This window comes from Lasioglossum baleicum, chromosome 12 (genome assembly GCF_051020765.1).
Source record: "Lasioglossum baleicum chromosome 12, iyLasBale1, whole genome shotgun sequence".
Taxonomy (NCBI): Eukaryota; Metazoa; Arthropoda; class Insecta; order Hymenoptera; family Halictidae; genus Lasioglossum; species Lasioglossum baleicum.
The window spans coordinates 9,922,655-9,936,023 of NC_134940.1; the positions used below are offsets into that span (position 1 = coordinate 9,922,655).

At 42.6% G+C, this 13,369-nt stretch overlaps 1 protein-coding gene across 3 annotated transcripts in view; it reads left to right on the plus strand.

The window, feature by feature from the left end:
* LOC143214257 (uncharacterized) overlaps positions 1-13,369 on the plus strand; it is a 92,354-nt gene that overhangs the window by 32,249 nt on the left and 46,736 nt on the right. For all 3 annotated transcript variants that reach the window (XM_076435036.1, XM_076435037.1, XM_076435035.1), the window contains one exon: positions 894-1,084. In XM_076435036.1, coding sequence (XP_076291151.1) covers positions 894-1,084 — 191 coding nt within the window. The remainder of the gene's footprint in view (positions 1-893; positions 1,085-13,369) is intronic.

Sequence of the window (13,369 nt, forward strand, 5' to 3'; positions counted from 1 at the left end):
TCTCTGAAATTAGTTATGATACTGGAAAATGTTTCAAACAATAGTTTTCTTGTAGGTCTTGTAGGTTTTTAAATAGAACCATATATTTTTTAATGCATTGATCAAAGCAGTTCGTCGTTCCATATAAAAAATGATTAACCTATTCATACCGAAAAAACGTTCGTTTGGGAGATAGTTTACAGTGGGTGTGCAAAGTATTCGTACACCTTTTAAAAGCTAATAACTTTTTTATAATTGTACCAAGCGACCTGATTTTTTTTTATAATCAATTAGAAGTATTGGCTTACGAAATGATATGCAAGAAAGATTTTCCAAAAATTATAATTTGCAAGATTACATGCAAAAATAAAAAAGGCATTTTCTAAAACTTTTTTTGGGTCGTTAATGAAAATTTAAAATATATGTTTTGTAGATCTATGTGATTTATACACATGTTGAAAATTTCATCGAAATCGATTGACGAAAGATGTACGATTCTGTGGATTTGTAAAACTACGATTTCTACCATTTTTAACCTCTTGTAGCACGGCTGTATGTTAATCGATTACGATGAAAGTTTCACCATGTGTATAACTAACATAGATCTACGAAACATATATTTTAAATTTTCATTAAGGACCCAAATAAAAGAGTTTTAAAAAATGCCTTTTTTATTGTTGCATGTAACCTTGTAAATTATAATTTTTGGACAATCTTTTTTTGCATATCATTTCGTAAACCAATGCTTCTAATTGATTATAAAAAATCAGGTCGTCTGGTACAATTATAAAAAAGCTATTAGTTTTAAAAGGTGTACGAATACTTTGTACACCCACTGTATGTAGCTGTGTGTGCGGGAGGTACGTTTGACAATCGATTTAGCTTATGATCGAGAAACCCGTGATTCGTTGCAGACACCGGCGCCAGGCGGAAGGGCCGCGGAACGAAGATCGAGCAGCCCCTTCCAAAATGGCCAGACGGAGGTGCTGATCGGGGAGCCAGAAGGCGGGCCAAGGTCGCCGCGAGGATCCACGTCTTCGGCGGTGAACGACGCCAATTTCCCGAACCAACCGGACGAACGTGACGACCAGAAACCCATTCGCAGGCGAGTACCCGAATTTCACCGGCGATCGATCCTCGTTTACTGTCTTCTTCGACCCTCGTGCACAGTGTTCGGCTCGATTTCACCCCCCGATACCAAAGCCCCTTTCCTTTCAATTGTCGTTCTTCTTGCTCGAACGTACGGCGCGTGAAGCGTTTAAAACAGGTCAACTGTATATCTCTCTTGCCATTGATAATGGAACAAAGTGCATTCGATAGAACTTGCTTGATTCCAGCTGTCTATAAGCGGGTCTCTTGAATCCTTTCATGGTCGGCGATGCAGAGGAGATAGCAAGGTCACCCTTGCGCTCTTAATTGAATTGAAGGATTTTTTCATTTATATTCTGATCCGACGTTTTGAGAAAAATATGGTGACCTATATTGTGAAGGTGTTCGAGGTCGTTCAAAGTTATCCAAGAGACACTGTAAAAAATTTAGTGATACCGCATTGTAAACCTTCTTGGAATCTAGCAAGTTGAATTATACTCCAAATATAATTCTTCCATTTTTCTGAACAGTGCACGGGGGTTGACCGTATGTCTCGTTTTTCATGTTCCTCTACTCTTCTCCAGTAGATTCTGCATGCACCTTTGACCCGCAGGTAGACTTTAACCCGCTCGAGAATCACGTTGTTGCATCGTTTATCTACTCGTTGTCACTTAACGTGGCTCTTCCGCTTTGTCTTTCTGTTGATTTTTTAGCCGACGTTGCAAGTGTGAATGATTTAGCGCTGGTACTCGGAAATGTTGGACGGAACATGCTCGCGGAGACCAGAGAATTTTCCATGCACGTTCTTATCCATTTTTTAAACGCGCGGTGATTATTCATTTAAACGTTCTTTGATATCTCGAGCCGAGAGGGAAGCTCGAGGAAAGTTTGAATGAAAATATAAAGTTTATGAATGATAGAGAAGATACAATATTTAGATGAAAATGTTTACTATGTCTCGTTCAAGCAACAACAGAGTTTGACCCAGTTTTACCGGGTATGTTTTACGAGTTGAGGGTTGAACAAAAATTATTAGGTTACGATACTCGGCCAGCGTAATTGATACACGTTTGTAGTTCGCTAGGCGTGCCTGAATAATTTAGCAATCGAGTCCCAAGTATTATCCGTCGCTCCCGAAGAGCCTGTTGCCTGGTTTACCGATTAATAATCCACTATTTTCTACCGCATCCGCTATTATCTTTAATGGCAATCGATCATCGACGCGGGGGTAGGTTTCCGCGATAGCCCGTGGAACATTTATTACGAACTCTGATGGCATTACGTTAATTTACGACGCTGCACACTGATCAGTGGCCGATATTTCTCCAATATATCAATTTTGAAAGAGTCGGAAATCGACCTAGAAAAAGAAAATACAAAAATCGTAGTAATTAAAGAACCAGACGTGGTACATCAAAAACTGCCCGTGTAGGAGATCGCATTTAAACGCAAATGCAATCATACACTTCATTAGGTCAGTAAAAATTGTCTGATTAATTTAAGAACACTCATAAAATCGCGATCTAATATACACGACACCAACTTCAATTCTAAATGAAAAATAAAAACTGGGGTGCATCAAAAACTGCAACAAGGCACCCGCGACTGCATCAGGAAGTGCACTCGCAGCGTTCAGGTAAGCTAACTGCAGATCTCTCAGTTGCCTGCGCGCTGCAACCGGGCCGCGCCTATGCACTTCTTGGCCGGTCGGTGCATAGGGGCCTCTGCAGGTGACTGTTAGATGTCGCGGTGACCGTGTTGTTCGCCTGCATGCACCGGAACCCTCCGTTACCGTGGAAGCAGCCCCGATACAGAGCAAGTCCACGGAACCTTGGTTTCCTGGACCGCTTTAATGGAATTTCTGAGCCATCCCCGAGACGAATCCGTCGCGGATTAATCTGCGGCGACGTCGCCGGCTCCGCAATTATAACGCAATAAGGATAATAGTGCTAATGGAATAGCGTAATGCAATCGCGGCCGACCGGCTCTCCGCAAAGTGCGCGTTCATCGAGCCGAACCCGGATCAAAAGCACGGCGGCGGTGGTTGTTCCCTTTTATTCGAGGATCCCGAAGCTTTTATTTCGGATCGAGGGGGATGGTCCCTTCGAGTTTCACCAGATTTTCGAGAGCTTCCTCGAGCTCCGCTGATCAATCTCCGGTGACTTGTTCTAGCATTGTATCGGGCACTTTGCTAACCCCGTCTCCTCCACTTTCGCAGTTCCGCCCTTGAAAGTTTCCTTGAGAGCTGCTTTCGCAAGGCGATGCGGTTTAATGTTTGATTCTTCGCGTCACCGTGCTATTGATTGGCCGATTCGAAACGCTACCGATTCGGCTTTTCATTTCTGGGATGCCTGGCCAGGCAACAGTGTCGCTTTGTTTTTGGACAAATCTGGTTCCTTCAGCTTGCTCTAATAATTCTTTTCTAACAGATTGGTAAACGAAAGAATTTAGTCATAGGCCCCCTAAGAATTCGATATCGAGTATTGATAAACATCTTCCTTCCGCAAAATACCATCGGGAATTCTTCATGTCTCCGAGCATAGCTTTGCTCTCGTTATTAAATATCTTTAACCTGTCGCAACCACCCCTGAAGATAAAACCGAGAAATAACGGGTTACGAATTCGAAAGTCCTCGTTTCGCAGCGCCGAAGGAACACTACGAACTTTCCCAGTGGTACCGGCATTGTCTTTACGATTATTATCCAAGGAGGCTAGCCAGAGGAAGAATATGGCGACCAACGGCGCGGCGTCTGGAGGCGGTCTCGCGCCGGTTCTTTTCCGAAAACTAGCTTTGAACTTTTAATTAAAGGCGTGTCGCCAGGGCTCGGTTTACTCGCCGGGTCCGATAATTAATTTCTCGGGGGAGAGGTCTTGGGGCCGAGCACTATAGCTACGGAGACCCATAACGTTCACTGGAATCGTCTGTGTGGCGCCGTTTCTTCGGTCGGTGGCCAAAACTCATCGTTTCGTACAAGCTTTATGAATATGTTCTTATGTTTCTCGGATTGTTATGCATTCTTTCATTCAGATTCGTAAATTCTTTCTTAAATACTCACTTTTGTCATAAATGCAATCCTGAGTCTATGCACGACAGATCAACAAAATTACAAAGATAAATTGGTGGATATTTTTTTCTTGTTTTAGTGGCAAAATGATGTCCACGACATCTACTTTAATGACAAACGATTCTAGTATATCTTTCCCTGTCAAACAGAGTTTATTATGTTCTATGTTATAATATCATATTGTTATGCATTCTTTCATTCAGATTCGTAAATTCTTTCTTAAGTACTCATTTCTGATCAAAAATTTAATTACAAAGATAAATTGGTGGATATTCTTTTTTGTTTTACATGGAAAAATGATGTCTACGACATCTACAATTTAATGACAAACGATTCTAGTATATCTTTCCCTGTCAAACACACTTTAATCTCCAAGCCATCAAGAAGCACGAAACCTAATGAACTTCGTCAAACTATATCGCAGCAAGGGACGCATGCACCCTAACAATTCCAGCAGCATTCGATGCACAGATACTTCTAAAAGAAACCTGTAATAGCAGCAAAAAGCTGGATACTTGAAAGATTGAATTTCGTCGGACTTTCCGAGGAATGGCGACGGAGTGCATCCTCTGCTGTGGGTTCGCCGGTATTTCACGCTCGTGACACACCCACCAGGCCCGCGTTAAGTACAGCCTATGTGTATAAGTGCAGCCTAAACAATGCGTTTTCCAGACGTGGCGATGCACCGCCTCGCGCGCTGCCCCCCTCTGGCGTTTCCCATCGTTCTCTTCTCGCGGAGAATTTATTCGGCACGGACCAGTCGTCGCCATTGTAACTCGCGAGGCGGACCAGGTCGATATCCATTAAAGTTTCAACGAGATTAAAACACTCGTTCGCGGGCTAATTTACCCGGTATTTTGGAACGCCTGGGAATTTACGGCTCCTGCCGGACCGATCCGTGATGCAACACGATAAATATTTCGGGATTAATTTGCGACTAGATTATCATCGACGCCTGCTCTAATTCGCGTGGGAACCGCCGCAGCTTCCGTCTCTTTCTCCCGGATGTGCATAGCTAGTCAGCTATGTACACGCGTAGTCATGCGAGTCGTAAATTAGCGTTCGAACACCTGATATCATCAAAATCCAAGAAGTTCCGACAGGTGCTGTTTGAGATATGGATCGCAGTTTTTCGTTTTGTTGATAGAACTTTTATGTTTTTAATTGTTTTTTCATGAAACTTTTACAAGCACGTTTGGGGCATTACTCTGATTAAATTGAGTCCAAACTCGATACGATTCAGATTCTGTTCACTTGTTTAATACACGATTTAGTGAAACTTCTATTATTCGTTCTACAGAAAATGGTAAAAGTCCGCACGCTATCCGAGGTTCCATTTTTCAGCTTCAGAGTGAAAGTTCTCATTAAACACGACGGTAAGATCGGTGCTAGTCTGCACCGAAGTTTCGAAAGGAGTTTTACAGATCTCGGTTTGAAATTCATTTTTCAGCTACTCGACCGTGCTGTGCAGTTTCTGTGCATCTCCTAGAAAGTCCATTCCTTGAACGCGATCGCGGAGTGCATTCCAATGCGATTTCACGTTGTCGACTGCGATCACGTGCGCGTGACAATTATCATTTCATAATTCTGGTTGTTCGCACTCTTTCTGTTTTCTGACTCCCTTGCAAAAAAAAAAAATGAATTATGTATGGCTGTGTACTTTATGCATTTATGACAAACATTAATGTAAAATGTAAAGCAGTTTGAAGAATTTAAGAACGCCGTTGTATTGTTTTTTCGGCAAAATTATTAAGAAAAGAAATACATGTTTATGTAGCTTGGAATAAATACAGACAATTTTTATTTTGCATGAAAGATGAGAATAAATGGCAGTTCGGCACCTCCAGCGTAAAAATAGAAGCAAAGCTGATTAAAATAAAAGCAGTATTGTCCAGAAGGGAGCGGAGACGTTTGAAAGGGTCAAGATTCGAGCGAACGTGTCGTTATTCACGAGAGTTCATTCATGTCCCTCTGAAAGCGAGAAGGTAGGATGATATTCGCGAGGTGTGGGTGTCGAAACATGCGGGATTGGGAAACGCTGTCGCGTCGGCTTCGGATTCCTCCCTTCAGCGTTCCTTTTCTCGCTGCTTTCGCTCTCTTCAGGTCCGTTCTCTCGCCTTCTGTTCCCTTTGGCTGTCTTCTACACAGCGAATAAACGACAGAGACGAATGGCGAGGCAAGCCGAGGCGAGGCTCGCGCGAACACGAGCAGACGAGGAGCCACTTCTCTCGCGAGCACGCCGAGAAAAGTGTACTGTTTTCTGTTAGCCGGAGGACCCCGGGATCTTCAATTTTTAACGAAACGCCTCCTCGCCTCGGTAAATTGCCACGTACTCGCCGATCCCGGTTTTATTAGATTCTTCACCGGCGAAACTGGTCACCGAAGACCAACGGTGAATTCATTTTTCATGAACCGCTGCGATTCCATTGCAGCTATCCGCCATCATAGAAGCGCTTTCGAAAACCAGGATTACGTCCAACAGAATTTACTGCTTTTTAATAGTCTGTCTGCAGAACTTTGTGCGATTGAAATTTTTATAGTCCGTATTTCAATGTTAGAACGTCGGGCTGACGTTGAGAATTTTATTTGACCACAAGATAGATGGAGATTGTCTAAAGTTTAATAAACTGTCTACAGATAATTTAATGATTATTATGCATTCTGAATCTCGTGTGAGAGATTCATTTACCTGTACATTACAGGTTTACGAAATAAACATTAATTAACATGAACCTGGAGAAGCAATGAACATTTTTGCTACACTTAGAGGTAAATAAACTGTCTAACAAAAAACAATTTTCTATTTCGAACGCCATCAGAATGTCAGACATCCTTTAAACAACAGATTCATACCTGTTGAATAATTTCTTTCTGCTAACCTCCTGAAATTCCTCTACTCATTTCTATAAAATGTCCCATAAAAATGTGATGAATTTGCAGCAATGTTTGTGGAATCTAGATCACGGATTCACAGAATGGCGGACAAAAGCATAACAAACGTCTCCGGTGGCGAAGCTCGACGTCCCATAAGTCCTCAGCTGGCTCGAAGTGGAATAAACAATTTCGGGCCGGTGTTTACCGTTTCCCTGTTAATTTCCTATTGAAAACGAAGACACGGAAGCGCGGCTCGGTCTCGGTGATTGTCGTTGGGAGGGAAAACAGCGCTTGTTCGATCATCGAGGCGTCAACATCCGCCCGGCGCGGCGGTTAAACGGGGACTCTCGAAACAGGAAATTCGTTTCGCGGAAACGAGGTCCGCAATCTGGAGGGCTTTCACGGGGGTTTAACCGAGAAAACGCGTTCCGGGCTTGAACTGCGAAACGCGAAAAGAACTGGGGCAGAGCCGGTCTCGATCCCGATCCATACCGGGATCCCGGCGCGGTAGCCTAGTTTCGGAGACAGGGAACGATCCCGAAACAGCCGTTCTACAACCACGTTTCACCCGGGAAAGCACTTTCCCGATGCATTCACCGGTGTAGTCCCCGCGTGCGAAAGTGGCCCGGTGTCAATGGGCGCATTCATTCGCACCTGAACACCTCCCCTGCCATGAATAACTTGAAGGTAATTTCCTTCACCCTGGGGATCCCGTGTCTCCGATAGAATCCTCCTACGTCCACGCTACGAAATCTCGGAATAGGGTACACCATCGTGTATAGTTATTGGTAAAATTAAAGGTTGTGTAGCCAAGCTTCACAAAATGCTCGTGGATGGTGGACTTCGATATTCTTACCATTTCTACTAATTCACGGGTCTTGACGGGTTTTAATCCTTCTTCATCTGTGATGGAAGGCCTACCCGGGCGCTCTTGATCTTCGAGGTTGAAATCACTAGCTTTAAACCCAGCAAACGACTTCCGCACAGTTCTTTCAGCTGCAGCACCTTCGCCATAAACAGCGCATATCTTGTGTGGCGCTCGTGCGGCATTTTTGCCTTTCCGGTAAAAGAAAAGCATTAAATTCCTATAATGCACTTTGTTTGCTTCCATATTCAAAGGCGTATCAAACTGACAAATATGCCTGAAGTAACGTCTTTCAGAATATGTACGCATGTCATTTGTTTTCAATCATTCTGATATATTCAGACCTGCCCTTATTCCACCTACCGAAAATCGGCACGAACTTTCCGGATAACCCAATATATTTTTCAGAGTTAAGAAAATCCTGACTTACCTATCTCTTCGAAACTCTGACCGAGCAATTTTCAGAAAACTACGCGATTTTTAAATGTGCTCGTTTATCAAAAAAACAGATGCAAGTAAAATCGAGATGCTGCTAAATACATCCCCTAAAAAGATATCTTCGCTTTGTTTAAAAATTACTGAAAAGAAATGTTTAATTTCACCAATAAACTTACATGGGTGGTTGACAATTGTTGCAGAATTCGCTGAATGTCACTTACGTTGCGTACAGATCCTCGAGAACCGTATAGAGGTCAGAACAACTTGTCTTTCGCGTAGCAAATCGATAAATCCGTGATCGATCGATACACAGCAAATTGCGCAATTCCTGGGATATTGCGCCTGAGAAACGAATTACGAAAGGTTGATCGATAACGCGCGTCTCGAGCGGCCGGGTGAGAACGCAAAGGGGGGGGGGGGGACGGGCCGCAATTTTATCCGGATCGTGAAAAGAAAGACTTTCACGGCGAGGCGCGAGCGCACCGTGACCGAGTCAGTGAGATTCGCGGTTCTGGTGTCCGTTATCCGAGCCACGGATATCGATTTGCACTCACGAAATCGATATCCGCGCGCGCGATCCGTCCACGTTCACGCTCCGGCTGCTCCCGTGCGCTTGTACAGAGGGAACAGACATTTTTTCACGTAGCGGCCTGCGAGCGGATTTGCATCGGGCCGAACCAACCAGCTCGAGGACTATTCGCGTGTCCCGCGTCGCCTTAAAAAGCCTTCGAGACGGAGAGCCATCAATATTCTTGTCCTCGCGCCTCCCCACGAAATAGATCGATCATCCTACTCGCTCGCATGAGCTCGCCTTCGACGGAAGTCCGGCCGCGAAGCGAATCGTTCCAAGAGTGAGGAACGCGTTTGTCAATGTCGGATACGTTCCTCTGGACCATGTTTCTTCCTACTCGTGAATTTCAGATTTTGTACGGTTTTTTAAACGCATTTGAAAAAAAACAACCAAAAAAGTTTTTCCATCTTCAAAGTCTCCTCTGTAACCACGAGTTTCAATTTTAGATCATTTTCTAAGATTGGAGCTTAATTAGTAGAGCCAAGCCTGTTACACTTCGTTGAGATACACTTTCGTTTCGCCATTTGAAATTTTTATTCTACTCTTTTGCATTAGAAGAACGCTAAAGTTAAATATTTTTTAAGGCGGTAGACTCGTTTCCAGGATTGCAAGGGTGCGGGATTCGCCTTCTCATTTCTTGATAATACGATCACGGTGGTTTTCAGCAGTCAAAAACGCTAGATAAAAGATCGATCTAGGGCGCTGCCTCTCTCGGAAGTCCTATTTTTACGTTTACGTGATGCAATTTGCATTATTCGCAGTCACAGCTTTATGAAAATAGCTAGATCGTCCTAGATCGATCTTTCACCTAGCGTTTTTACTACTGAAAACCCCCATTTTTGTATTATCGAGAAATGGGAAGGCGAATCCCGCACCCTTGCAATCCTGGAAAAAGGAGTCTACACCTTCAAATTGATTGGTCCAAAGGGATTAAATCAGGGGAAAAATCAATGGAAGTTGCACTCGCTGTACAATGTATGCATGAATGCACTTTTAGGCCCTGTTCCTCGCGCGCTATGGCGTCCCATGGAAGTTCTCCGCGACACAGCCATGGAATACCGATTGCTCACTTTCCCATGGCGTTTCCTGTTCCGACCACGTATCCCGCTTTCAAAATAAAAAACACGTAGAAGGCGAAGACAAGAGAACGAACGAGCAGGGAGAAAGAAAGAGAGAGACGGAGCGAAACATTGAAAGAGAGGGGAAGGGCAAGTAACGAGGATGACGGCATCGTCGATTCGACGCCAATGCATGCACGTCTCGCCTATTGTTCGACCGGTTGCATTATGCGCGTCATTCGATGCCTTTTATTCGGTGTTCAGCGAAATCTGCTCGCGATTCGAGGCGTTCGATCGTAATCGGCTCGTTCCTCTTTTCATGATCGACTCAGTCAATTTTCTCAGACTTGGTGAAATGGGATCAATTCATATTCTCAAAGCAACTAACGAAAATGTTTTTAGGCATCTTTATCTATCTTCATCGATTCTAGCCAAGTCTTGTGATCGACTTTCTGTTCGATTGAATTTTAGGCTTGATTCATTGGCTCCAATATTTTTTCGTTTTCATGAGCTCTTATGGATCCCGCTATCTATGTATGTCTTAGAATATGTTTCAAAAAATTGAAGATGGTACAGGAATGCCAAATATCTTAGAAAATTGTCGACGTACTGGAGGCAAATTTGTTTAAAAATTGAAGGTACATTGTTCGGCAAATATTTTTAAAAATCGTTGCGCTGAGAAAATGTAAAATAATAAGAAGATCCAATGAACTGGTGAATGTTTCTTAAAATTGGAAACAAATGAAAGGCTGACCGTATTCGAAAGTGGGAGTGTCGTCGCACGAGGCGGTCGCATAACGCATAACGCGAGTGAAAAGTGCTCACGTCGTTCCATCCCAACAATACACAACCACGTTCGACAATACATAATTTCCCCAGCGACCTGCTCCGCGATCAAAGGGTTTTCCACAAAGGAAGATCGTCGAACATACTGGTCCGTCTGTGCTTGCGAACAGAAAACGGAGGAACTCCCAGGGGCGGTGTGTTCCGCTCGTATTTTCAGAGTAATCGAACGATTGACTCGGCTGACGAGCTGCGTTCCGTTCCGTGAACAAGCTCTGGCATTATTTACGTAACGACGATAAGGCGTGTTATCGCGTACACGTCGAAATAAAGAAACATCTATATACACACACTGTATATACATATAGTATACATATAGTTGACTCACCGTACTCTCGCGACGACTACAACATTTAAAGGCGTCGAACGAGAGCCGATTTATACGCCATTGACACCGATATGCGACGAGAATAATGTTCGAAAATGATAACACGCTCTCGATCAGCGTCAGGCTGGTCACGTTTCATATGGTTCTCTACGATCATTGTTCAATTTATGTTTTTTCTGGGCAATCCTCCCCTGGTATTTTATTTTTGTGTTCGAGATAATTTTAGCGAAATATTTGAGGAATATGATGAAAATGATGTGTAGAGAATTTTTTCGAATATTCAATGGAAACCCAGATTCCTCAGATGTATATGAGTGTACCACAGCCTCGAAGCGACTTATTCTGACCTCAATGAGCTAAGCAATGCGTTCAAGAAGCGATAATTAGCCTTCTGCTCTCCGTTGTTCTTCGACATCTTCGTTGTTTTTGTAGTCGAGATAGACTTGGCGAAATGTTGAAGAACAAACGTGATGGAAATGATCTATTCGCAAGGGTATTTTGTGGCTTTTGATAGAAACTAGGGTTCCTCAGAAGTATAATAGTGTATCGTAGTCTAGGGGCTGCTTATTGCGGCCTTAATGATGCAAGGAGTGCATTCAAGGAAGTATAATTAACGTTCTATTATCTTCCTTGTGTCAGGAATCTCTGCCTTTAGCAGGGAATCCATCTCTAATCGTCGATCTCAACCCCTGACTACCTAACTGATTCACTTTTGTGTATCGTAGTCAAGCAATTTTTTGTTGAAATATTCAAGAAACATGAAAAAGACAGATCGATCCAATCGATAGACTCTCTATTAACTACATACCTGTGTAGTGTTCATGACGATCAAGTCATTGTCATTATTTTCCTAATTATCAAGGTATTCGCGTCGTGGCTTTGAATAACGACGCACACAAAGCTAAGTTTAGTTTCCCACGGGAATGTATGAAACTATTATGGTTGTACATACCATAACATCCTCCAAAGAGGGCGTTAACACCCAGCTACTCCGTAAACAATTTCAGTTTCTCACTTCTCTTAGCCAAACTTCTAAAACCATTCATAAAATCATGAATTGCAGCGCGTACGTGTAGACAGTGTAGACAGCTATAGTTGATTTGTTTATTTAAATATCTTTAATAAAATGTAACGTTAAATGAGTACAATTTTTATATTAATATTATATTAATATACTGTGTAAAAAAGGTCGAGAAAGTGCATCTCTTCCTAGGGCCTGGGGTTAGATGCACACCTAATTGGGGATAGACGCACTCCTTTATTTATAGCCTCTTCTCCCTACTTCTATTCTTTTTTTTCTCTACCACACATGTTACATAAATTAGTATTAATTTTACATGTTTCATGGAGCCATTTGAGGCATTCGGAATAATGTGGTTGAATAATAAGCTTCTAAACATTCGATGCAATGATTATCAGAATCTTCAGGACTGTTTATGATCTCAGTTTTAATTTAGCGCTTTGTGATTAATTGAAAAAGGAATGCTCCTGACAAAAACGTTTGCCTAGAGTATACTTACATAAATTACTGGTGTCTATCCCTAACTTGAGGAAGAGACGCACCTATACAAAAACAAGAACCAGTACAAAAAAATTTGTCAAAACATTTGTACTTACCACTTACAAAAATATTTCGTCAGGAGTTTGGAGCACTAACAAGGGAAGGACCCCAAGTGTCCGTCTTCGATTTTGATAATCTTTTGTGAAACGATGGTATATGGATCCCTAATGATGTCTGCAAAATATTAGGTGTAGTTACTCAATAGTTTTAAAGATATAAACAACTGAACTTCCACGCAACCTGCTTACACGGCTAATGCAACTTCGAAAACTTGAGCTGCAAATCATGGTATATCAACAAGATATGAAAGTTTCATTGTTCATATCTTTAAAACTATTGAGTAACTACACCTAATATTTTGCAGACATCATTAGGGATCCATATATCATCGTCTCATAAAAAATTATCAAAATCGAAGTCGGACACTTGGGGTCCTTCCCTTGTAAGAAGTATTTATGCTTCTGTTACACGTAAATGATGTGATACACGTGTTCTTCGAAACGAGGTTATTTGCATAGGTGAAAACGATGTAAATGACACGCGATAAACAGTTTAAAATCGTCCCGTATTGCCACAATAAAAACTGGTGTATCTTGCCCACTGGGGCATCTCGCCCAGTGGTGCATCTATCCCGAAATGAACCTATCAACGTTATTAGAGCCACTCTATCCATCTATGATACTATAAACAGACCACGA